Source organism: Filicampus tigris, chromosome 12, assembly GCF_054856515.1.
Source record: "Filicampus tigris isolate MCC_2025a chromosome 12, RoL_Ftig_1.0, whole genome shotgun sequence".
Taxonomy (NCBI): domain Eukaryota; kingdom Metazoa; phylum Chordata; class Actinopteri; order Syngnathiformes; family Syngnathidae; genus Filicampus; species Filicampus tigris.
In genome coordinates, this window is record NC_141228.1 from 3,344,265 (window position 1) to 3,368,563 (window position 24,299).

At 42.1% G+C, this 24,299-nt stretch overlaps 1 protein-coding gene across 5 annotated transcripts in view; it reads left to right on the plus strand.

Moving 5' to 3' along the window:
- Positions 1-24,299, plus strand: part of hmcn1 (hemicentin 1) — a 99,559-nt gene that overhangs the window by 59,119 nt on the left and 16,141 nt on the right. For all 5 annotated transcript variants that reach the window (XM_086046267.1, XM_086046264.1, XM_086046266.1 and 2 more), the window contains 50 exons: positions 7-176; positions 396-550; positions 1,037-1,160; positions 1,289-1,390; positions 1,995-2,171; positions 2,309-2,460; positions 2,789-2,912; positions 4,731-4,906; positions 5,237-5,333; positions 5,539-5,661; positions 5,934-6,089; positions 6,352-6,633; positions 6,710-6,877; positions 7,156-7,269; positions 7,355-7,441; positions 8,024-8,215; positions 8,301-8,474; positions 8,639-8,752; positions 8,855-9,000; positions 9,083-9,233; positions 9,478-9,675; positions 9,757-9,870; positions 9,943-10,130; positions 10,286-10,382; positions 10,479-10,640; positions 10,742-10,855; positions 10,938-11,140; positions 11,430-11,511; positions 12,560-12,691; positions 12,866-13,015; positions 13,130-13,289; positions 13,437-13,561; positions 13,658-13,841; positions 15,761-15,858; positions 16,410-16,688; positions 16,778-16,974; positions 17,843-17,924; positions 18,034-18,170; positions 18,258-18,399; positions 19,335-19,479; positions 19,603-19,730; positions 19,828-19,984; positions 20,398-20,519; positions 20,638-20,802; positions 20,944-21,051; positions 21,186-21,323; positions 21,404-21,538; positions 22,367-22,636; positions 22,731-22,921; positions 23,024-23,237. In XM_086046267.1, the coding sequence (XP_085902393.1) occupies positions 7-176; positions 396-550; positions 1,037-1,160; positions 1,289-1,390; positions 1,995-2,171; positions 2,309-2,460; positions 2,789-2,912; positions 4,731-4,906; positions 5,237-5,333; positions 5,539-5,661; positions 5,934-6,089; positions 6,352-6,633; positions 6,710-6,877; positions 7,156-7,269; positions 7,355-7,441; positions 8,024-8,215; positions 8,301-8,474; positions 8,639-8,752; positions 8,855-9,000; positions 9,083-9,233; positions 9,478-9,675; positions 9,757-9,870; positions 9,943-10,130; positions 10,286-10,382; positions 10,479-10,640; positions 10,742-10,855; positions 10,938-11,140; positions 11,430-11,511; positions 12,560-12,691; positions 12,866-13,015; positions 13,130-13,289; positions 13,437-13,561; positions 13,658-13,841; positions 15,761-15,858; positions 16,410-16,688; positions 16,778-16,974; positions 17,843-17,924; positions 18,034-18,170; positions 18,258-18,399; positions 19,335-19,479; positions 19,603-19,730; positions 19,828-19,984; positions 20,398-20,519; positions 20,638-20,802; positions 20,944-21,051; positions 21,186-21,323; positions 21,404-21,538; positions 22,367-22,636; positions 22,731-22,921; positions 23,024-23,237 (7,601 nt within the window). The remainder of the gene's footprint in view (positions 1-6; positions 177-395; positions 551-1,036; positions 1,161-1,288; positions 1,391-1,994; positions 2,172-2,308; positions 2,461-2,788; positions 2,913-4,730; positions 4,907-5,236; positions 5,334-5,538; positions 5,662-5,933; positions 6,090-6,351; positions 6,634-6,709; positions 6,878-7,155; positions 7,270-7,354; positions 7,442-8,023; positions 8,216-8,300; positions 8,475-8,638; positions 8,753-8,854; positions 9,001-9,082; positions 9,234-9,477; positions 9,676-9,756; positions 9,871-9,942; positions 10,131-10,285; positions 10,383-10,478; positions 10,641-10,741; positions 10,856-10,937; positions 11,141-11,429; positions 11,512-12,559; positions 12,692-12,865; positions 13,016-13,129; positions 13,290-13,436; positions 13,562-13,657; positions 13,842-15,760; positions 15,859-16,409; positions 16,689-16,777; positions 16,975-17,842; positions 17,925-18,033; positions 18,171-18,257; positions 18,400-19,334; positions 19,480-19,602; positions 19,731-19,827; positions 19,985-20,397; positions 20,520-20,637; positions 20,803-20,943; positions 21,052-21,185; positions 21,324-21,403; positions 21,539-22,366; positions 22,637-22,730; positions 22,922-23,023; positions 23,238-24,299) is intronic.

Below are 24,299 nucleotides of genomic sequence, written 5' to 3' on the forward strand. Positions count from 1 at the left end.
CCTCAGGTGGTATAAAGATGGGCAACTAGTCAGACACGGCGAGAGGCTGCGACTTGCAGCCAAAGGATGGCGACTGATTATCCCCCGTGCCCAGGTGTCTGACACAGGTCGGTTTCAATGTGTGGCCACCAATGAAGGAGGAGACCACGAGAAGGACTTCAATGTCGTTGTACAAGGTAATGGTTTCTTCAAATAGAAAAAAATATATATAGTTGTGTAGCAAGTATTTTGTATACATATTGTAATGCAAACACGTACACTCTAAATGCAAGCTGCAGGAAATCTTTGGGTGAATATTTCAATTCTCTTTCTTTTCCTGCTTTATCCAATTGCCATTTTGCCTATTCCCCTGTTCTACAAAATAGACAATGAGTCTACCCTCTGAACTATTCCAGTTCCTCCATTGATTCGTTCCACTGGGACTGCTGAGCGTGCGGTTGTTCTGCACAAAGCAATCAATCTGGAGTGCATCTCCAGTGGCATCCCTGCGCCCACCATTACCTGGCTTAAAGATGGCCGACCTCTTGATACATCCCAGGAGCACTTAAAGGTTGATTAATTAATTATTTGAGTATGACAATAATCATTTTTTTTTAAAGAAAAACGGATCTACTTTTATTTTATTGAAAGTGCAGAGCGAAAGTCAAATTGTAACACTGCCTTGAAACGTATTCATACCCCTTTAGTTTTTTTCACATATTTTGTCCTTACAATGACACAGGAGTGTGTTTTGTTGAGATTTCGTACAGACCAACAAAAAGTAGCACATACAGTAATTGCGAAGTAGAATGAAAATAATGAAATGAAAATAAAAAAATAATAAATAAATAAACAATAAATAAAATATTAATATTTGTGTTAGTAAGGTGGCAAAATGTGAACAAGTTCAATGAGTATGAATATTTTTCAGGATGCTGTAACAGTTGACACAAGAGGAAGACTTTCACTCTCTGAAAATCTCGAACAAAGTGTGAAGCTTCACTGTAATTAGACGTTTGTTGTTGTGTGTCTGCGTGCTTGTGTTTTTCTACACTAGTTGGAGTCAGCAGGCAGAGTGCTAAAAGTCACAGGGGCAAGACAAGAGGATTCTGGCAAATACACCTGTCTGGCCACAAATGCTGCGGGTGAAGCTCAAAAAAACATACGGCTCAGTGTCCATGGTAACGGAACCATATAGAGTGGACTCCTCCACATCTTGTTTCCTCCTGTTTGTAGTCATGCATTCCTCTTCACTCATCTGTTACATTGTCCTTATATTTAACTCTGTGCATATGTGTGTTTGTCACAGTGCCCCCCATGATCTCAGCCTCTGGGGAGATCATCAACCAGACCATCCTGTCAGGCTTCTCCATTGAGCTTGAGTGCAAGGCCGCAGGCAGTCCATTACCTGGTGAGACTCACAAACGCACTCCTCTCTTCTTCTCTCGTTCAAAGGCACAGTGTCTACTGACCTGTGCCGTAGCCTTGGCTTTCCATGAATGTATCAGAAGAAAATTGATCTCAGATGACTCCCTACGGGCGATTTCATTCCCACTTCCATTCTTTCCATGCACTGTGGCGTGCACTGTACAGATAAGCGCTCACATTCCAGCATAATTGAAGACTTAGCTCTGGATGTGTTTGTATTCTGGATCTAATGTTACATTCCAAATCTTCCGGGGTCTGTGAAAAGATAATATGTCATATTTCACATCTACAAACTTTTGGGATATAATTTGGCTCTTGAAATCAAGGTGCCAAACTATTTTTGACCAATCCTGCCTATCTCAGTATTGTTTTTGCCTCCAGCTCCAATTGAATTATACTCAAACATTTGGGAAATGCGAGTGGTTCTGTTGCGTAACACTAAACCATTTTCTGTTTTAGCATTTTTCACTCAGCATACAATGAATACTACAGGAATGCACTCTTTCATACAATAAATAAAGTTGATGCACAATATCTTTAATGCAAATGCTTGCCTCCGAATATTCACACAAGCTCCTTTGTGTCAGCGATAACATGGTACAAAGACGGTCGACCTCTGACAAGTGCAGCTGGGGTGACTCTGCTGAAACATGGCCAGGTGCTGGCGATTGAAAGAGCTCAGCTGTCTGATGCAGCGATATACAGATGTGCAGCAGTCAACTTGGCTGGAGTTGCAGAGATATCCCACAGTTTGCAGGTGTTTGGTCAGTGTCTTTTTTTCTTTGCCAATTACAACAGATGTTTTCCTTTGACTGCTTGTGTCAGTAAGAATGTCAGACTGCTGTTATGGATTTGAGCAGTAAATCTAAATCCAAACATATTCTCCAACGTTCTTATGCAGTGCCTCCAGTCATCTCCAGCCAAGGTGGCACGGTAACAGTAGTCGTGAATGAGGCTGGCAGACTGGAGTGTGAGGCTACTGGAGTGCCCTTACCTAGTCTCACCTGGCTTAAAGATGGCAGCCCTGTGACAAGTGTATCCCATGGCATACAGGTCATTTTTTTCTTCAGACAACAAACAAGTAGTGAATTCACAAATTGCTGAATAGACACAGGAAAAAAAAATGTGTGGTGTCATCATTGGTAGGCAGTAGCCTTCAGTTGCCTAACATTTGCATTTTGCATGTACGGTTAAAAATGTATTAACAATGACATTATGCAATGCCTACATTTTGCACTATACGGGTATACAGTATGAATAGATGAAAGACAATCAATCAATGTATTATCATGATGATGATTAATATTATTAATATTATGATTAACCCTTGAATTCAAGCATATTCATCCAGACACACCGGCTTACTGTGGCTATCCCTCAGGTCTTGTCTGGTGGCAAGGTGCTGTCTCTGACCAGTGCACAGGTGAGTGACATGGGCCGGTATACCTGTGTTGCCGTCAATGCTGGAGGAGAGCAACAGCAAGATTATGATCTGAGGGTTTATGGTGAGTCCATCACCATTTATTGCTTGATGGTTGATTGGTTCATTGATGGTTGATGCTAGCATTGTCCAAATGTGCCAATGGTATGAACTAGTTCATTTTTGGAACGATGATTTAAGTATTTTTTATTTTAATATGAACTATGAATGAACAAGTTCATTAAAAAATGGGAACTGAACTATTTCGCGTACACTAAAAAAAGTGGTTGAATTTAATGAATAATATTACGACAGGTGGTTGCACAAAATAAAATCATCTGGATCAAGATTGTATTTCGTGCAACCACTTGAAGAAATAAAATTGAGTAATTCAACAGAAACCTTTTTCAGTATACGCGAAGTAGTTCAAAGTTCATTTCAAGTGGTCCTTTTTCTGATGAAGACATCGAGGAACACAGCTATTGATTTAAATCCCTCTCTTGTTAATCAAATATTTTTACTGAAGATCTGGCATTGATCTGATGCGATACTTTTTTTGTAAGGAATGTGCTATGTTATAGTGTTCAAAATATCAGTAAAACATGTTTGATGATGATAAATGATCAAAGATCTTGGCAAGCCCAGAGGAGCAAGCAGCAAAAGCTCTGCTTGTTCCATTGTTCCTTTTCCAACCTTCCATTCTTTGTTTTATTGACAAATTGTTACTGACATCAGTCTGTACTTTGTCTTCCACCAGACCGATAGATCACACTGGTGGTGTGTCACAGGGGTCTTGAAAAGTATGTGTATTGAGAGGAAGTGAGGCCAGAATAAGCTTAACTTCAATAAACATTGTCAGCTTCCTGCAGGGAGCTGAACATGATGGCGTATACAACTCCAATCAAAGCGGATGTCACTTTGGCAACGTAAGACACAGTTTACAGGCAGGGAATCATGGAGGCCGCACATGTGTGTGTATTTCCCTCCCATGTCTGTTTAAACAGGCACTGGATGTATGCGGAATGCAAACATCCACACGGTGTGTGTTTCCTCTGAAAGATCAAGAAGCGCTTGTCCTAAGAAATAAAGGCAGATTTGCTGTGGTAATTGCTACCATTCTTCAGCAGCTTCCCGCTCCCGACCAAATACTGAGTTGAAGGCCTGTTTAGTGACTAGCTCTTGCCTTGCAGTCATTTTATCAATCAGGACACACTTAAGCAAACAAGTAGAGTGTCTTGTGAAGAGAAATAATGAATGTAGAAAAAGTGAGTAAAGACTACAGTACTTAATTGGCAATATAATTGCAGACTGACATACAATATTTAAGGTTATTTAATTTAGTTGCTCGGATAGGCTCCGACAGACTCGCGACCCTATAGGATAAGCGGCAAGTGGATGGATGCATCTCCTTGCAGAGGATGTCGGATTATATATGATTATTATAGTGATAATGCGTTGGCAAAGAGGCTACCATGTCTGTAAATACACAAAAATTGTTGAATGAGTTTATCGCTGCTGGCCTAGCACAAGATAAAGACCAGATGCCCAAATTAGAAGTTCATGTACCAAGTAAGATCACACCCTCGGGTAACAATAAATTGTAATACATCTGTAGGACTCCACGCTCCCCTTAACAACTGTATGAACTAATTATAGGATTCAATATAAGACATTTTTTCTGCCTTCATAAAGATAATAACGCTTAGTTTTTTGTGACAGAAGGTTTGTTATTGTGGTAATGTAATGAAAAGATTTCTTAGTGGGAGTATTAAATTGCAAACTGACAACACAATGATAAACATATTGTTGAATGAAATCAAGATCCAGGACAATCTTAGTGATTGCATACATTTAACGATCTAGTCTGATGTATTAGGGATTTTATTTGAAAATATGCACACAGTGCCGCCCAACATCAAAGGCGAGGAAATGAACGCCACCGTGATGCTCGGTAGTCCTGTGGAGCTGCACTGTCTGAGTGATGCCATTCCCCCACCCACTCTGTTGTGGCACAAAGATGGCCGCCCACTGTTCAGGAAACCTGGTTTGACTCTCTCAGCAGATGGAAGTTTGCTCAAGGTAGGAAATATACCATTGCAGTCAACTAAAAAATGGTAAATTGACATCTCCTACATTTTATTTAGTGTACAGTATCCACTGTGTATGTCTTGTATATTTTCCTTAAGTGTTCTCATGCACCATAGTTACAAATCAATTAATACGTGACAGTAATTAATCAATCAACACTCCAAAATCTTGTGGAAAGTCCTTCCAGAAGAGTGGTGGGGGGCAAACTCTCCATTTCCGTACGTCAGCAATGAATATATGGAGATGTAATGATCAGGCGTCCCAATATTTGTGTCCATCATCATCATAAAATAATTCTTTCTCTGTGAAATGGATTACCAGGTTGACAGTGCTCAGGTGCAGGACTCCGGCAGGTATACCTGTGAGGCCACAAACATTGCTGGCAAGACACAGAAGAACTATAATGTCAATGTGTGGGGTGAGTTCTGTGCTTTGTCTGTATGTGTTGCATCCAAACAATGTATATAATTTGTGTTATGCACATCAGTGCAGTGCAAATCATCCCTCTCATATAGCAAAGAACAATTATGGACTGTGATTGTTTCCTTCAGATTTCAGTGAAACGCACCTTAAAGTTGACAAAGTACTCAGCACTTTTTTGGGGTAACTTATCACCACTACAGTTTCACCAAGTATTCGAGGCTCAGAAGAGGTGTCACCACTCACAGTGATTGAAGGAAGTCTCATCACACTGGTGTGTGAATCCAGTGGAATACCACCTCCCAGTCTAAGCTGGACAAAGGATGGTAGGTTTGACTGTTTATGTAGCAGCAGTGTTATAGCAACAATAACACCAGTATGCTTCTATACAACGCGCTTACTTTTACTTTCTTTTTAAAAAATTAAATATTTGCTGTTACCCGTCAGTTAATGATATATGTATGGTGTAATATGTTTTGTGCGCATCTTTTTTTACTTATTCTGACATTTATTTACCTCAAGAATTCTCACGAAACCATGTATGCAACACTGAAAGGTATTTGGGTAAAATTCTCACGTTTCATGACTGCTGCTCCAGGTGCGATGCTCCAGTCTGACGAGCGGCTCAGGGTTTTGTCAGGAGGTCGTCAGCTGCAGATTTCCAACGCTGATAGGGCAGACGCGGCTTCCTATGTCTGTACGGCTTCCAGTGCCGCCGGCAGCACATCCAAGGAGTACAACCTGCAGGTTTATGGTTCGTACACATTAACTGATTTGAGGCATCCATTTATTGCTTCAGTCAATTCTAATTCATTTACGGCAAATTATACCTGTAATCTGTCCCCGTCCGATAAAACGATGGTTAAAATATGAAACACCTACAACCGAAATATCTGTTTGAATATTGTGCTGTGTATCTTAACTGCATGAGGAACCACTGATGTTGCCTAGAAACATATTCCTGAAACAAACATACTGTATGTACCAACTTACTGTATGTGCTCTTCTCACTTTAGTCCGCCCTTCCATCAGACACAGCGAGGGTGACACTGATGCCGTCGTCGTGACAAAAGGAGGTGATGTGATGTTACAGTGTGCTGCAGATGGCGTGCCACGGCCGGCGGTCACCTGGCTGAAAGATGGACGGCCCATCACAGGCCTGCATAGTGCGAAGATTCTTAATGAGGGAAGGCTGCTTCAGATTAAAGATGCAAAAATTTCAGACACGGGACGCTACACCTGTATTGCTGTTAACGTGGCAGGGCAGGCAGACAACAAACATGACATCAGTGTGCATGGTATGAAGTAACCCGCGTTTTTCTTTAGTCTAATTTCATTTTGCTTTAGTTGACTTATTTACGCTCTGATTTCCAGTCCCACCAACCATCAATGGTGAGGTTCAGTTCCCAGAAAATGTCAGTGTTGTTGTGAAGAACCCTGTGGCGCTGAACTGTGAGGCTTCTGGCGTACCTCTTCCTGCCATCACCTGGCTGAAGGATGGTCGACCAATCAGAGGGACCAGTTCTGTTCGTGTTCTCTCAGGTACACTTCATTTACACGGCCATTTTATGTAGACCACTCATGAACATTATTTGTTCCATATAGATGATGGTGCTATTCAAAAGTAAGGTATCATGAATTCTCTGACGATACTTTGTCATCTTGAGCCTCATCAGAGAAGTAAAGGATTGTTTTTACAGCTGAGAGCCTGAGAGCCCAATTTCTTGATGATTTACGATACACAGAATACAATTTTGAGATACTGTGTAGTATTGAAGTGGCAAATGGTGGTAATTAAATTGAATGTGTTTATTGTCTAGGTGGGCGAAGCCTACGTCTAATGAATGCTGCAGTTGAGGACGCTGGCAGGTACACCTGCATCGCATCGAACAGTGCTGGAGAAGAAAAGAAGAATTTTGACCTTAACATCCTAGGTAAATGAATCGTAGTCTTTATATTTTCGATGCATATTGGAGATAATGATTACCTGTGAACACATTTTTACCTAATCATAACCAGTTCCACCAAGTATTTTAGAAGGAGGAAGTGTTACGGATACAAAAGTGAAGGAGGGACACAACATTACTCTGACCTGTGAGGCCTCAGGTGAAGTACATTATATCCGATTTGTGTTAGAAAAGATTTATCATAAATCCAAACTGCAAACTTGAAAGTTTCCCCTTTAAGATAATCCCTCTGGAGTCTTTCCCAGATTTCTCTGCTACACCTTTATGCACTCCTCGGATTCTTCCGGGATTCTCTGCAGCTCCATTGTCTCAGCCATCCTGTTCAAAATGGGTCCCCTTGTTGACTCTTTTGAGCTTGTGAAAGATTAAAAAAAGTCACGCAGAGCCCAGTTGGCTGCAGAAGGAGGTCACTCCAGAATTTCAACATTCTTCCTGGCCCGGAGCTGCTAAATGCTCAGGAAACTGAGCGGGCATCTTGTCATGATGAAGTAGCCACAAGTTGTCCTGGCACAACTCCAGGCTCTTCTCACGCACTGAGTAAAGCAAAAGCCACACGATCTCGTTGGTGATGTGCTGGTTGATCGTTTGGCCCACATTGAAGGGGAAAATGTTTCGTTTATTGTTTGGGTTTGAAATATATCTTTTCTATCACCAGTCCTCAAACTTTTTTTAGATACCTAAGTCTCTTAATACTTAAGTCTCTGTGTTCCTTTTTTTCTAGGTAACCCAAGTCCAGAAATTACTTGGCTGAAAGATGGGAAACAATTACTGCCTGACAGACGCCACCATGTCTTGTCTCATGGCCGTTACCTCCTAATTTCTGGTGTGCAAGTGGCTGACACTGGCAGATACAGCTGCCTTGCATCAAACAAGGCAGGGGATCGCAGCCGCCATTTCAACCTCAATGTCCTGGGTACATGAACAGGAATCCGCTGAGGATCATCCACTTACTAAATTAAAACGTCGCCTTCTATTATTTGACTGTCTATTCTCGTCAGTTTCTCCCACCATCGCTGGATCCGGACCGGATGGATCGGCGGAAGAGGTGACGGTAACCTTGAGTAGTCCCACCTCACTGGTGTGCGAAGTTCAGTCGTACCCACCTGCGCTGATTACCTGGCTCAAAGATGGCATATCATTCGAGTCCAGTCATAATGCCAGAGTTCTTCCAGGTTAGACTTATGTTATTATATTTAAGTCTACCATGAATTCTTCCAAAGGTTATTTCACATCTGGCCACATCACGTTTGAAGTTAGTAATATATTGTTCAAACAAATAACATGAGCATTGACAATGTGCACATTCACAATCTGAAATTCCTTTATCCTTTCCCAGGTGGCCGCACCCTGCAGATTCTTAATGCAAAAGAAGAGGATGCTGGGCGCTACACTTGTGTTGCCACTAATGAGGCTGGAGAGACATTCAAGCACTACGATATCAAAGTACATGGTGAGTTCACGCCAGGAGTACGTTGTACCTTTTTCAGTTAAACTGTCTTACACTTCATCATTTAAATACCCGCTAATGCTTGTTTCTCTTTATTGACCCCAGTTCCCCCACAAATCGATAAAAATGACATCCCGGGTGAAGGACTAGCACCTAAAGAAGTTAAGGTCAAGGTCAACAGCACACTGACCTTGGAGTGTGCAGCTCAGGCCTTTCCTACCCCAGCACTGCAGTGGTACATGGACGGAAAGGTACATTATCTCCTTTTGAGTGGCCGCAATTATGTCTGTAAATTGAACTCACTTTGCTCCCGCTGATGCTTCTTCTTTATAGATTCTACGGGCAGATGAGCACGTGTCCATCACACCTAATGGTCGCATTGTTGAGATCAGACATGCTCAGGTGTCCGACACTGGCCGTTACACTTGCATAGCCACTAATGTAGCTGGAGAGGACGAGAAGGACTTTGATGTAAATATACAAGGTGAACTGGGTTGACTGATGACATGTGCCTGAGACCAACAGTGAATTTTATGGGTTTTTACATCATTGCTGTATTTGTTTTTAAATAACCACCATTATTATTCTAAATCATACATTCAACCTCATCGAATGAGATTCACGTACTACCCATTAACCCTAAAACTATCCACGATTGAAATACTTGCACAATCCCTTTGAAAATATATGCAGCACATTTTTTTTCTGTTTCTTACCTTTTTCTTCAGTTCCACCCAGTTTCAACAGACCCGCCGGAACTGGTGATACGCTGTCCCCATCGGGCTTTGGAGTGGACGCTCGTGATGTGATACTCAATAATCCAATCTCTCTATATTGTGAGACCAATGCCGTACCCCCTCCTACACTCACGTGGTACAAAGATGGCCAGCCTCTGACCTCCAATGACAACATTCTGATCATCCCAGGTGAGACCGAAATAACTGAAAGAAAGAGCAGAAAGGAAGAACAAGCAAGTGCATGCCAACATGTCAGTGTTTTATTGTCAGGAGGAAGAGTGTTACAGATCCCCAGAACTCAGGCGGAGGACTCGGGCAGATACATTTGTGTGGCTGTCAATGAAGCAGGAGAAGATTCTATTCAGTATGATGTTAGAGTATTACGTGAGTACACTATGTAGTATGTGAGTGTGGGCTTAGACTGTGTGTACACGCTGTATATCTGTGTTATATCAGTGCCTCCCACAATAAGAGGTAGACACAACGACTTGCCTGATGAGGTGACGGTCTTGGTCAATAAAACAACTTTGTTGGAATGCCACGTGGATGGAAACCCCGCCCCCAAGATCACCTGGTTTAAGGACAGTGAGCCAGTCAGCCCTGATGGACCTCATAGGATTCTGTCCAATGGCAGAACACTTCAGGTAACATGTCTGTGCCTGTTACTGTATAGCTATTAATAATAATAAAAATAATACGTTTTATTTGTGCCTTTCAAGACCCTCAACGACACTGTCTTCTAATTAATGCTTACATTTAATACCATGTGTTCTTTGTCTGTATGTGTATGAAACGTCAGGTGTTGACAGCTCAAGTGTCTGACACGGGACGCTATGTGTGTGTGGCTGACAATGTGGCTGGAAGTGTTGACAAATCCTTTAATCTTAATGTGCATGGTAAGATCAAGAAACTGTAAAGTGTTCATTTGTTGTGTTAGTTTCGGTCTGGTTTTCCTAACATACATAACTCTGGGGGTATGTTTTTTCTTTCAGTTGCTCCTACTATTTTAGGCCTAAACCATGAGAATGTGACAGTCGTGGTGAACAACTTTGTGTCCCTGTCGTGTGAAGCCATCGGTTTCCCCCCTCCTACCTTGAGTTGGTTAAATGACAGGGGTCCAATTCAGGCCAACACCAATGCACTCATCATGCCGGGTACGTTCATTTGATGTCAAGGAGAAGTACTGAATTAGTCTGTGACAGTTAATCAGTGTGCTGGCGATGAATGAGTCAATACGATTAATTTGTGCCTGCAGGTGGTCGTACTTTACAAATCTTGAAAGCCAGAGTATTTGATGGCGGAAAGTACAGTTGTGTTGCCATGAATGCAGCAGGAGAGGCTTACAAAAACATCTACCTCACAGTTTTTGGTCAGTCCCTCCCTCTATGTACAGTAAGAAACAAATCATCAAATGTGAGAGTAAAAACCTTCCATTCTTTTTGGCCTCTCAGTTCCTCCAAGTATCCGTGACAATAATGGGGATTCCCCCGTGGTTGTGAATGTGCTTGCGGGTAAATCAGTGACTTTGGCCTGTGAATCCAATGCGGTTCCTCCTCCCACCATCACCTGGTACAAGAATGGAAGGATGGTGACAGAGTCTGTCAACTTGCGCATTCTGGCCGGGGGGCAGATGCTTCAGATCAGAGCCTCTGAGGTGAGACTCATTTTTGTTCAATTGTAGTTTTGAACTCTTTTCATGAGCTGTCTTGTCAAGTTGTTTGTTCATGTCCTTTGCTTTTACCCAAAGGGGTTTTTGTTTGCTAAAACATCTTCCTGTCTGTTGGGAAACCTTGACTTTGCTATGCTACAAATTATTTTTTCAGCAGACTATAACAGCTTTCACAAGAAATGCAAATGTTTACATAAATTAATATATAAAGGCACAATTATCATTGAGTTACAATATTAAACATCTTCCTAATTTTTTATTATTTTATTTTCAGGTGTCTGATACTGGACAGTATGTGTGCAAGGCCACTAATGTTGCTGGTCAGATGGACAAGAACTTCCACCTGAACATTTATGGTATTCAGGTTTAGCTGATCATTTATTTGATATGCATTAGGGGCATATTCTCCCATTCGTGCTTAAGTCAATTTTTTACACACGGTAACACACCTTTTATGCTCACGTTCAAGGTGCGGTGATTGTCCCCCGTCTAGGCTTCTGACACACCAACCGTCCGTAACGTTGGCATTCGTGCACATCCACCAAAGAATCGCGATTCGGTCTGAGGGAGGCCCTAATTTACGGATCGTGGGACGTTTTCCTGAGACGTGCATTCCAAAAAGATGCACCTGGAAAATATGTTACACTTTAAATATAAAATTAACTAGTGGACCCGGAAGTTATACTGATCCTCACCAGTGACGTGTACGCGACTCATCTACAGGCTACTTTGAAGGAGCATGTGTTTTTTCATTCATTTTTCTAATAATTCCAATTCAGGCAATTGAATCAGAATATCGCGCTCATGACTCAACGCTTAGGAGACGATGCAAAGCAAGTGGAAGTTGGCCGACCAGGTTGCCAAGCATTGCAATGCGCGTGGCGCGCACACAGTCAAATCCCCCAAAATGTATAACTCATGGTCCATTATTATGACTATATTGTTTCTGATCTGCACTTCAACCGATCAGCATGTGTAAAAGCTCCTCACAGGTGATGAAAAAAACTCAGCTGGCGCTTATAGTTTTCTTTCACCAATTTATATGATATAATTTCGATGTTCGGTCGTTATTGTAATGGTGTAGGGACACGTACACAACCATTAGGCGGTCAGTTAGTCGTCAGCACAAATCAGCTGAGTCGGCATGCGGCAGTCATCCCCCGCCATCAGCAGCAGTGAAATAACCCGAGTTGAGAGAATTGCCAGGGAATGCCCTCATTTCAGGGTCGCTCCACCATGAGTGCATCCATTTCACGAAGGTACGTATGTGACACACTTAAGTCTAGAGGAGAATCCGCGCAGCCCAAAAAGGTGCAACACGGCGCACCTTTTCTGAATTAAGCACATGGGGGAAATATGTCCCTGGATTTCTGAGGTAAAGACTTATTTTGCTGTCGCTTGTAGTTCCCCCTCGTATAGATGGCCCAGCTGAGGAAAAAGTTGTGGAAACCATCAGTAACCCAGTCACCTTGGCTTGTGATGCTGCTGGAATCCCTCCTCCCAGTCTCACGTGGCTGAAGAACGGACAACCAATAGGTAAACCTGTCCCCGTGAAGATATGCAAGGACCTCGTTTCGTCTTGGTGTTCTTTGTGCTCATGTGGTTTCTATGTTTGAACAGGTTCCTTATTTGTTTAAAAACGTTTAACATTGGATGACGTTGTCATATTCATTTTACAGAATGATGACTATGTGAATGTGATTTGTTTAGAGAGCTCAGTTTCTTTGGAGATGCACATCTTCTCTGGAGGCAGCAAACTTCAGATTGCACGGTCACAGATGTCTGACAGTGGCACTTATACTTGTTTGGCCTCCAATGTGGAAGGCAAAGTGCAGAAAAACTACCACCTCACCATACAAGGTACCTGGAGACTCGCACTTGAAGTGTTATGTCGACAAAGTTCTCAAGCTAGTATGCTACATTTCTGAAGTGCATCCACTTGACTGGCGCTAATATACACAACGCTCTCTTAAGTTCCCCCTAGTATCTCTGGATCAGAGTTACCCAGTGAGATTGGGGTCCTGCTAGATGAAAGCATACAACTGGCATGTCATGTCCAGGGATCGCCAACTCCAACTATCCATTGGTTAAAAGATGGCGAAGTCATCAACAAGGCAGGGAATACGGACTTAAGGTATACTGCTATACATGCCAAAAAATAAAATGCCACATATGGATATCGCTGCTATGCTATGCTATGCTATGTTATGCTATGCTATGCTATGCTATGCCATGCTATTATGATGCTGCTGCTGCTAATGATGATGATGATGATGCTTAGGATCAGTCCAGATGGTAGCATTCTTACTGTGACTGCTACCCACACCACTGACAGTGGCAAGTACACCTGTGTAGCCTCCAACAGTGCAGGAGAAGAAGACAGGATATTCAATTTGAATATATATGGTTGGTCAAATACAAAAATCAAATGTTTTGCATTTTATTTAGCCCAACTGTATTTGCTCTCCTGTTCATGACCTTGAGCTCCCCTTACTCCCTCAGTGCCTCCTGAGATCGAGGGCAACAGTGAAAAAGTCAAGGAATTGACCACAGTACTTGACAACTCAGTCAACATTGAGTGTGTGGCAACAGGATCTCCTGCGCCACAGCTTAATTGGCTCAGAAACGGCCTTCCCCTTCCACTGTCTTCACACATACGTCTTCTCTCCGCTGGACAGGTGCTACGGTAGGTCTGTGGACTGGGCTGTATTCAGAATGTCAGCTCTGGACATCCACTTTTAACATGCTAATTTGTTACCATTATATAGAGGAGTATTATGAAATTAGGGTTGTCCCAAATGATTATTTTTCTCCCGATTAACCTATCGACTAGTCTAACAATCATTTTTTCAACTAATCAAGCCATTTTTGGGTTAACAATTCTTAATTTACAAAACCACTTCTGTACACTTTTTTAAAATTCTTTGTTTATTAAAGTAAAAAAAAAAAACTTGAAATTGAACGAACACTCACATCTCTTTTAGGCAAGCATCATGATGTGTGAACATGAATAAGGTATTTCTCTGTCCATGCATTACAGTGAAACAATGTGTGAGCTCATGTTAAGCAGCCCAAGCATAAGTAAAAATTAACTAACTCATAAATAAAGTCCAATGAGGAACACCCTCCACAAATGCAATGGGCCTGTTCTGGACAGCAGTCATGGAGTATGGTAAGCAGGCCAGTGTTTCCTCTAGTTTTTTTGTTTTTTTTAAGCAGCGGAAGCAGGACATCGTCCTAAATACGATGTGCATGCTGTGTTGCGCCCGGTGTCTGCACAAAGACTGTGAGACCGAGATCTTTCCGGGGTAGCCCGTGGTTTGGATATATAAACAGATGTCGCGTGTTACCGTTTGTGGGTACATAAAGAAACGGAACCAGTTACGTAACCTGAAAGTACCAACACAATTTGGCTGGATTGAAATAGCTAACATTAGCCCCATAATGCACAAAGCTGAAACACAACACTGTAATTTTGACTGCAACCCGCTGCTTAGACAAATGAAACTCAACAATGCACGTTAATAATACGTCGCACATAACAGCAACTTAAGTAAAACCGGGTCATATTAGTTAGTAGTTACTTAGTTAGATGGACTTCCGATCCTCTAGCTTTTTGCTTTCTGTTGTCTTCCAGCAGCACCTGGATGACGTCGCTTCAGGTGTTTGTTCATCACTCGGCTTTACAAGGGATACAGATGACCAACTCGTTTGACTTTTCGTTGAAATATGTCCATACTTTGGACTTTCTTGTCTGCATTTTAGCTGCTTCATGATGCCGCTCTCCTCTTCCCCGCCCTGAACGCACGAACCGGCGCCATTTCTGCTGTTCTCCTTTTTTTTTTGTTCTCCTTTCTTTTATGCTGTGCGCACTTGTTTTCAACTGGCGGTATGCACGTGTTTGACGTGTTCACATCATCGACACTGACGATATGTGCGTGCCGACGTATTAAACGTCATCGGCGCTCGTCGTCGACGGTATGTTGTACGAGCCGACGTATTTACGTCATCGGTGACGTCGACTATGTCGGCTAGCCGGGACAGCCCTGTATAAAATAGTACAAAAGAAGAAGTATATTATGTGCCACCACTGGAGCGAGGAGCTCAATACTGTATGTGCACACACCTCTAGTGAACTATTTTATACCATTTTTGTGTAGCCCCAGTCCGACATGCCTTAAATATAACTGCACAACTAATTGTTGTGTGCGACCGACACTGCAGTCTCATGCCCTTATGAAGTCATTTGTATTTTCATTTTGCAAATCCATATTTGCGAGTTACAATCAAATGGACTTAAGAACACGATGCCAAACATTTACACAGTCAAAAAAATCGTGACTATATTGGTGAATTTAAGTCAATGTTGAAGATAGAATGCTATTTGGAATTCTATAATGTTGTACAATGTCAAAAAATGCTATAAATATTTTTTCTTGCATTACATACTATCAGTGTTCTATAACCATTGTGTGGAGTGATCATTGAAAACATCCATTGGTAAATGCCGCGTGTTCTTGAAAAGTTTGAGGCCCATCTGCAATTTTCTGCAAAAGTTCAAACTGTATCAATATTCTTACTGTGCACGTTGGATGTGTGAACCAGGATAACACGCACCCAAGTATCTGATGGTGGCACTTATACCTGCGTCGCATCAAATAGAGCAGGAGTTGACAACAGACATTACAACCTACATGTGAATGGTGAGTCCAACATGTGATAATGTTTTGTAGTCTTGTAGTGCATTCTTTGATATTCTCTACACCAGTGTTTCACAACCAGGGTTATACTGCAAGGGGTACATGGAAACATTTGTTTTATTTCCAAGATGATAACTAAACATTCTTAGTCATTTCATAAGCCCATCAATGAAATGTTATGTGTGTGCAACAACTTGTTTTCTTGGGAAGTCAAGTCTTGTGGTCCCAATAATTGAAGTTGAAATTCCTGTTTAAAGAGGATTTGAAGTGAGCTCCAATTTTTTTGTGGTAAATGGTATAAGAGTTTAAAACTATGGCATATTTGTATTTATTTTGATTTCATAGTTTTAAATTTATATTAGATATTCATTTTCAAGGCAACATATAATTGATTTTTTTTTAATTATTATTTAATTTATTGATTGATTTAAGTCATTTTCAAGCCGTATGAATGAGGGGTACTCATATTATGACGAAAGAGTTTGGGGGTACACATGACAAAAAAGTTTGGGAACCACTGCTCTAGACAGTTAACACTTTTCTTTTTCTCTCAGTCCCCCCAATTCTGGATGGAGCTGGGAGCACGGTTGACGTGATTGTAGTTAGAGGAAACCTGGCCTCTCTACTGTGTTTAGCGGATGGAACCCCAGCCCCATCCCTCACCTGGCTCAAAGAGGGGGGACCTCTCTCATACGACACCCAACTAAGACTACTGAACCAAAATACAACAATGCAGTTCCTCCAGGCTCAGGTCAGCGACACAGGACACTACACCTGTGTCGCTAGCAACACAGCTGGCCAAGCAAGCCGCCATTTTAACTTGAAAGTTCTTGGTAAGTGGAAATCTTAGCAGGACCTTTATCTTCTCTCCCCACCATTGATTGGATTTATGATGGTTATGTGTCTTAACTTTTATTTTCAGAACCTCCACAAATCAAGACATCTGGTGTACCAGCCGAAGTTTCCTCGGTGGTTAATAATGTACTGGAGCTTCACTGTGAGGCCTCGGGTATTCCTCCACCCTCTTTGACATGGCTGAAGGATGGACGTCCACTCCCACAAACAGACGGCCTGCGACTCCTTCAAGGAGGAAAAGTGCTCCGTGTGGCTTCAGCACAGGTCAAAACTGCCATTTCTCTTTAAGAAGTACTCTGCTTGGGTCAGTTGAAACCATTGTTTCTCAACCATTATTCAGCCAAGGCGCATATTTCACATCGGAAAAAAATCTCACGGCAAACCACTTGGCAAAAGATTCACAAAAAGTGGCAATTCCGGGTCATTATGTACCTTCTGTCATCTAGTGGAGGAACATTTTATTGTTTTGCCTGTGACTATACGTGGTTAGCATGAATAAATTAAAGTGGAAGTCAACCCAAACATATTTTTTTTTCAGAATATGTGCTATGAAGGCCCACTAGTCTAAACACGGCATTCTGATTAATATTATGTTTGTGGAATATGAGAAATCCATCCGTTTTTAGCTAGCTGAGGGGGCGGCCATTTTGTAACGTCTGTCGACTGAAGATGACATCAAAGTTGCTCAAGGCTCAGATAACGACCAATAATGGTTCAGCTTCAGAAAACAGGTGAGCTGTGATTGGTCGTTATCTGAGCTCTGAGCAACTTCGATGTTATCTTCAGTCGACAGAAGTGACAAAATGGCCGCCTCCTGAGATGGCTAAAAGTGGGTGCATTTTGCTGCTTAACTTATATTCCACAAATTATTAATTAAATGATTATTAAATTAATTAGAATGCCGTATTTCAACTAGTGGGCCTGCACATTCTGGAAAAAAATATGTTGGGTTGACTTCCTCTTTAAGAAAACATTTTTAAAAAATGTGTAAATATATATTTTTTGTCAAAATAACACTAATGTGCCACGACAACATTGGTTGAGAATCACTGGTCTAAACTATTCACAGCATAGAGGCCAAAATACATACTGTACTTAATAACATAAGACATATACTGGAATGTTAATTCAGTTGGAGGACACTGGCAGATACAACTGCTTAGCCAACAGTCCAGCAGGCGATGATGACAAAGAATTCTTAGTGCGAGTGCATGGTGAGTAACATTGATACATATCCAGTGTAAATGATGCTACCTTCACCCTTCGAATGAGCAGTAAAATGCTTCAAGCTTTGTGTTTTTTGGGGGGGTTTTTTTGTATCAGTTCCCCCTAACATTGCGGGGGAGAGCAGTCCTCAGGATGTGTCAGTGCTGCAGAACAGACAGGTGACTCTGGAATGTAAGTCGGACGCTGTTCCACCACCAACTCTAAGCTGGCTCAAAGATGGTCAACCATTGCAGGTCAAGAAAATCAGACAAATATTCTTCTATTTGATGCAATGAGTTCTCCTGAGGTATGTGCCTTAATGACTTTTGACCATTGTGTAGGTGTCTGCACGTGTGCGTGTTCTCTCAGAGGGCCGCTACCTGCACATCAACATGGCTGGGCTCAGTGATAAGGCTCAGTATACCTGCGTGGCCACTAACATCGTTGGCAAGACCACACGCGAGTTTAACCTGAATGTCAATGGTAATTGTACCGATATTTATTAGTGTACAGACGAATTAAGAATGTTTTTAAACAATAAGCAACAACATGCTTCCAGGTGGTAGAATGCAAGTGACTACCGCTGACCTGAACTGAAACTAAGACAAAAAAAAATAGTTGTGTTTCAGGTTGCAGGTATACCCCAAAACTAAATTTATCCAGTAGCACCAGTGCCTGTGTGGGATAAGGATGTTGTATATTGTTGTAAAGTAAAGATAGGAAGCCTAGTGGCGAAGTAGCCACTTCAAAAGGGACAGACTCGGAACCAAACCTCCATCATCCGGTTTAAAGTTCACATGTGAGGTCTGCGAATTTTGAGTGAATGCCTAGCTAGGTAGACTACAGTGCACTATCCTTTTCACTGTTAAAAGAGCCATTGTGTGGCTCACACACTGAGCAACTGAAAATGCATGCCCAAGCGAACATAGCCTTTATATTTAGGTGTAGAGAAATAGACCATCTACCATAGGCTAACAGATTGTAAATCAATCATGATCGGTCACCAAATGAGCCACTCAATAGGAAGCTAGGCTCATTTGGTAGTATGCTAGCCCTTAGGAAACAGCTACCATTACCAAGGAGAAGGCATTACATTTATTGCCATCTGATGTATTGTTTAACTAGTCCCTCGGTGATCATGTTGACAATGTATGAATTTCCACCAAAGCTATTTTGGAAATCTGAACTACGGTGGTAGGGAAGAAGCCTAATATCATTCAAGGTATTTAGTCTGTTTTCTTATTGGCTCTGCCTGGGTCAAATTACATGTAAGGGTTTGTTTACTGATGGTATAGTCAGAGAACGCCTCATCTTTAGCCGCCTGGAAGAATGTGAGATGTTGTCTTGAATTGTTAGAACAATGTTTCAAAGAAAAACTGTATCATAAGACTTTAAATGATTACAATGTGTTCCTTCAGTGCCCCCAACAATCCAAGACAGCCCTCAGACAGTGTCAGTTCATATTAATAAGCCAGTTGTGCTCGAGTGCATTGTAAACGGTGTACCAGCACCTCGGGTTACATGGAGGAAGCACGGAGACATATTGGCTGGAAATAACCCCAGGTACAGAAATATTTTCTCTTTCTTACTCTAAAAATGTTGTCCACTACCCTTCAAATCGTGATTTTTACATTTTCTAGGAATTACCCATCAAAATATGTTATCGTTTTATTCATGTGTGTGCAGGCACACATTTATGGATGATGGTTCATTACACATCCATTCAGCACAGGTGACCGACACCGGCCGCTATTTATGTTTGGCAACAAACCCAGCTGGGACGCAACGCAAGAGAGTAGACCTTGTAGTACATGGTGGGAAATAAACATGAAAAGACATCAAAAATACATACATTTAACTGTGCCCATCAGCCAGTAAACACAAACGTTTTTGTATGCTCTCATCTTTCAGTGCCTCCCTCTATTCTTGATGGACGCACCAATGTGACGGTTACAGTCAATGTTCAGACCACCCTTGCTTGCGAGGCCAGTGGCATACCCAAGCCCTCGGTGATCTGGAGGAAAAACGGCCGAGCGATCAATACTGACCAGAACCAGAATATGTACAGGTTGATTCAGGTTTTTCTACCCTCTGTTTTATTATCCAGGAATAATCCTAATTTAGGCCACTATTAAAAGAAAAACGGAATATTTGACATTCTGTATAACGTGATTATGCATTTTGCAAATTACATTCTAACAAGATGGTGGCAGAGCACTACTTTAAGCCCCATATTCACTTCAACATACAATAGTTCCTTGGCACATGGATGGCACAAGATACCACCATACAGACATATAAAACAGGGCTTTCGCTGGAGCACAAAATCAGCGAATAGGCAAGTTTTACTGAGAATAACGGCAAAACATTTTGAGAATGGCAAACCATGAATATGCAAGGGTTCGCTGTACATCCACCATAAGCCTGTGCAGTTTAATACACGACCTAACAAGAATTTAATTTACTTTTTGTCATTTGTAGGTTGCTCACATCAGGTTCTCTGGTAGTGATAGCACCCACAGTGGAGGACACAGCTCTGTATGAGTGTGTTGTCTCCAACGAGGCGGGGGAAGATACCAGATCCATCAATCTCACTGTCCAAGGTAAGTAACATTGTGATTCCTTCCATTTTTATATGTATCATTGTCTGCACAATATTTTAGGGTGAATCTAAAGTAGACATAATTTCAGTTGAGTGTTTAACTTCTGTTGTCCTCCTAGTTCCTCCATCAATAGCCGATGAACCCTCAGACCTAGTGGTCACTAGATATTCCCCAGTGGTCATTGCCTGTACTGCCTCAGGCGTCCCAGATCCTACAATTCATTGGAGCAAAGATGGCGCCAAGATGCTCAAGCTGGGACAAGGATATAGAATCTTGAACACAGGTCAGTGTTGTAATGGCTTTGATTGTATATGCATTTGCAACAGCTTTAATGGATTATCCAGGTGTACCTCACATGGGTATATGGTGACTGCATAGCAGTGACTACGAATCATGCTCAACTGGTATATTGCACTGTGTACAGGTCAAGTAGAAATAAGATCAGCTGAGCTCAGTCATGCAGGACGCTATTCATGTACAGCCAAGAATGCTGCAGGCTCTACTCATCGCCACGTGCATCTCACTGTACAGGGTAAGACTTCTTTTAAGGGAGGTTTTTAGGTCTTGAGCAAATTAGCTTTGTTTGTGTTTTCAGACATGACTCGTTCCTATTTCCAAACTACTACAATGATATCAAATGTTCATCTTTCCCATCTGTTTTCATAGAGCTTCCTGTGATCCATTCCCACCCATCCACCCTGGAGGTGATCCTCAATAATCCCATTGTGCTGCCCTGCAGGGCCACCGGCTCACCAAGGCCGACAATCACCTGGCAGAAGGAGGGCATCAATATACACACCACAGGTAATCACTTTGCCTTTGTCTGTGCTGTCATTAATCGCGTGTGGTCACTTGGAAAAGAAAAGTCTCATGTTTTCCAATAGGTGGAAGCTTCACAGTGCTACCTAATGGAAGTCTACAGATCACCAAGGCTTCTGTGTCCAACACTGGAACTTACATATGTGTGGCACAAAACCCAGCGGGCACAGCCCTTGGCAAGACCAAACTCAGAGTACAGGGTAAGTAAGACATTGTCAGCTGTTACTTCAACAGCTAAAGTTCTTCAACTCATTCACTTATGTATTTATCAGAGCTGGGCACTTGACCCTTTTTTGCCGGTCCGGCCGTGACCCTCCACCCTTGACCTGGGTACCCTTCTGGCCACGACCCCCCGCCCTTATTCATTAAAAATGATCACCCCGCACCCACCACCCCCCCACCCCAATTCCTAATGGGTGCGTGGCATGTGTTGCAGTCCTGTCGCCAACAGCACAATGCGTCGGTCATGTGAATCAATGTGGCAGTTGTCGCTCGCACCGACGTGGGATTAGAAAGAAGCCTAAAAAGAAGCTTTTCACTGAGTAGGCTGAGATGAAATTTGGCCGCCTCGCGAGCACGTCAAACGCATGAGGGTTGATTAGTGGGCCAGACTAAAATAAACTTTCGGCCATGCTTAGTCCAGCCATTTTTAAAAATGTGTCACCCTACTGCACAATATTTTAGGGTGAATCTAAAACCCCCGAAAATGGGCATCCGGCCGGGCCGAAGGGTCCGACCGGTCCAGCCCTGGGACGGACTGCCCAGCTCTGGTATTTATTTATTCAAAAAAACAATACGAGAGCAACATTTGTTTAAATAACACGGCATACAGAGACAAACAATACAAGACAGCAATAAATATGGAGATTAAACAATTTACAAACATGAATGTAAAATGTTATTATGGGAAAGTGTGTCAACAGAAAGCAATTCACACTCGTTTTCCCCCCCTGTTTCCTTACTTGTTTTAAAATATTTCAAATTATATTCACTATATGGACATGTGATATTAGTATTATCCTCCCTAGTACCTCCGGTCATCAGCTCAGAAACGCAAAAATACCTGGCTCCTGTGGACTCCTCCGTGATGCTGCAGTGTCAATCGGATGGCGTCCCTCCGCCTTCTGTTACGTGGCACAAAGACGGGCAGCCCCTCGGAGAATCTGTACGTCAGCGTGTGCTCGGTTCGGGCTCCCTACAGGTCGCATTCATCCAGCCGGCCGATACGGGAATTTACACTTGCACTGCTGTCAATTCTGCGGGAACCACCAGCCTGGAGATGAGCCTGACTGTACAGAGTGAGTTTTCATAAATACAAACAGCTCACTATTAACGTATTGTGTTGAATTAATGGAATCATCTACTGATCATTAATCAATATCCCTTTTGCAGTCCCCCCCTCCATTCTGGACTTAGAACAGGAAGTTGTTGTGGTGGAAAGTAATCAGGCCCAGCTGGCATGTGTGGCCAAGGGGGTCCCACACCCGACCCTGTCCTGGGAGAAGGACGGTGTTCTTTTAGGAGTAGGAACTGGGGAGTATACCATTTTGCCCACTGGGGAGCTTGTTATTGATACTGCTCAGGTGAGGACTATAGCTCTGTCATGTACTGGGTGTGTACTGTACATTTTCTCATAAGGTCTCATCAAAATAATAATCCCCCTCCTTTTTCACCAACTACATCAGCCAAGTGATGCAGGCCGTTACACATGTGTTGCCACCAACGAATTGGGTCATGACAGTCAGACAGTGAGTCTGTCTGTTCACACCCACCCTGTGTTCACTGAGTTGCTCGGAGACATCTCCCTCAGCAAGGGCGAGCGCCTTCTGCTGGACTGTGGAGTCAGTGGTATCCCCCTGCCCAGGATCACATGGACCTTCAACAACAACATAATTCCAGGTGCATTCATTGATTAGCAAAACTACACCATATAGGAAAAAGTATTCATTTAAAAAAGACATATAGTATTGTGAATAAGGTCAATAAAGTCAATAAAAAGCATTTTCACTCATAAAGGCAGCACTTCAAACACTGAACTTCATAAACTTGTCAGTGAGTGGAGCAGACACATCAATAAACACAAACACCTGTCTCCCCCACTCTGGCAGCATCAACAACATTTTGTTTAACAAAATTGCTGTTAGTTCATGCTAATCTGTGCATCCAACAAAAACAAAATGCAGCTCTGCTTATCTTTTGGCCTTGACATCATGTATGTAGTCTGCTCATGGCTTGAAAATAGTCAAACTTGATGCAGGGGAGGTATTAAGTCATATAGCCAAATTTGACACATTTCAGAGTTGCTCACTCATATACACAATTTTAGAAAATACGCTGCCACCCCAAAAATTACCTGGTCCTTTAATTTCACACTTGATGGGTGGGGAGGGTCTCCATATGCCCAACCATTTGTATACAAGCAATGAAAAAGTCAATGACCCCCTTAACTATTAATAATAATAATAATAATCGTAATTATTCATGAGAAAGTGTTTTGGACAAATCTGCTTCCAATTGTATGGAAAGATTTTAGGGATGAAATGCAGTGATTGTAATCTAACATCGTGGCCTTCTAAATTATTTTCTGGATAATGGTTTAAAATTCCCACACTCCAAAATGCTTTCAAAACAGAACCAAGGCAGCCATTGTAGCTGCAAATTCATATAGTGTACAGTAAACCCCCGCATGTTCAAGGCACCCGCATATACCCACCTATTCTATTCTATTCTATATTTGTTTTAAAAAATTCAGTACAATTATAATGGGAGTGAATTATACATGGATTTTTGTTCATCGTTGTCAGGCCACGTCCTTTTCCCCCACGGGGGTGCCTTGTATTTTTTTAGTGTTCCTGTTGCTGTGATAGCATGATAACACTTTTATTACCTATAATCCACCAAAGTTGTGACTCGTGTTAAAATTAAAAAAGAAAATATATATATACTGTATATTATTGAGCT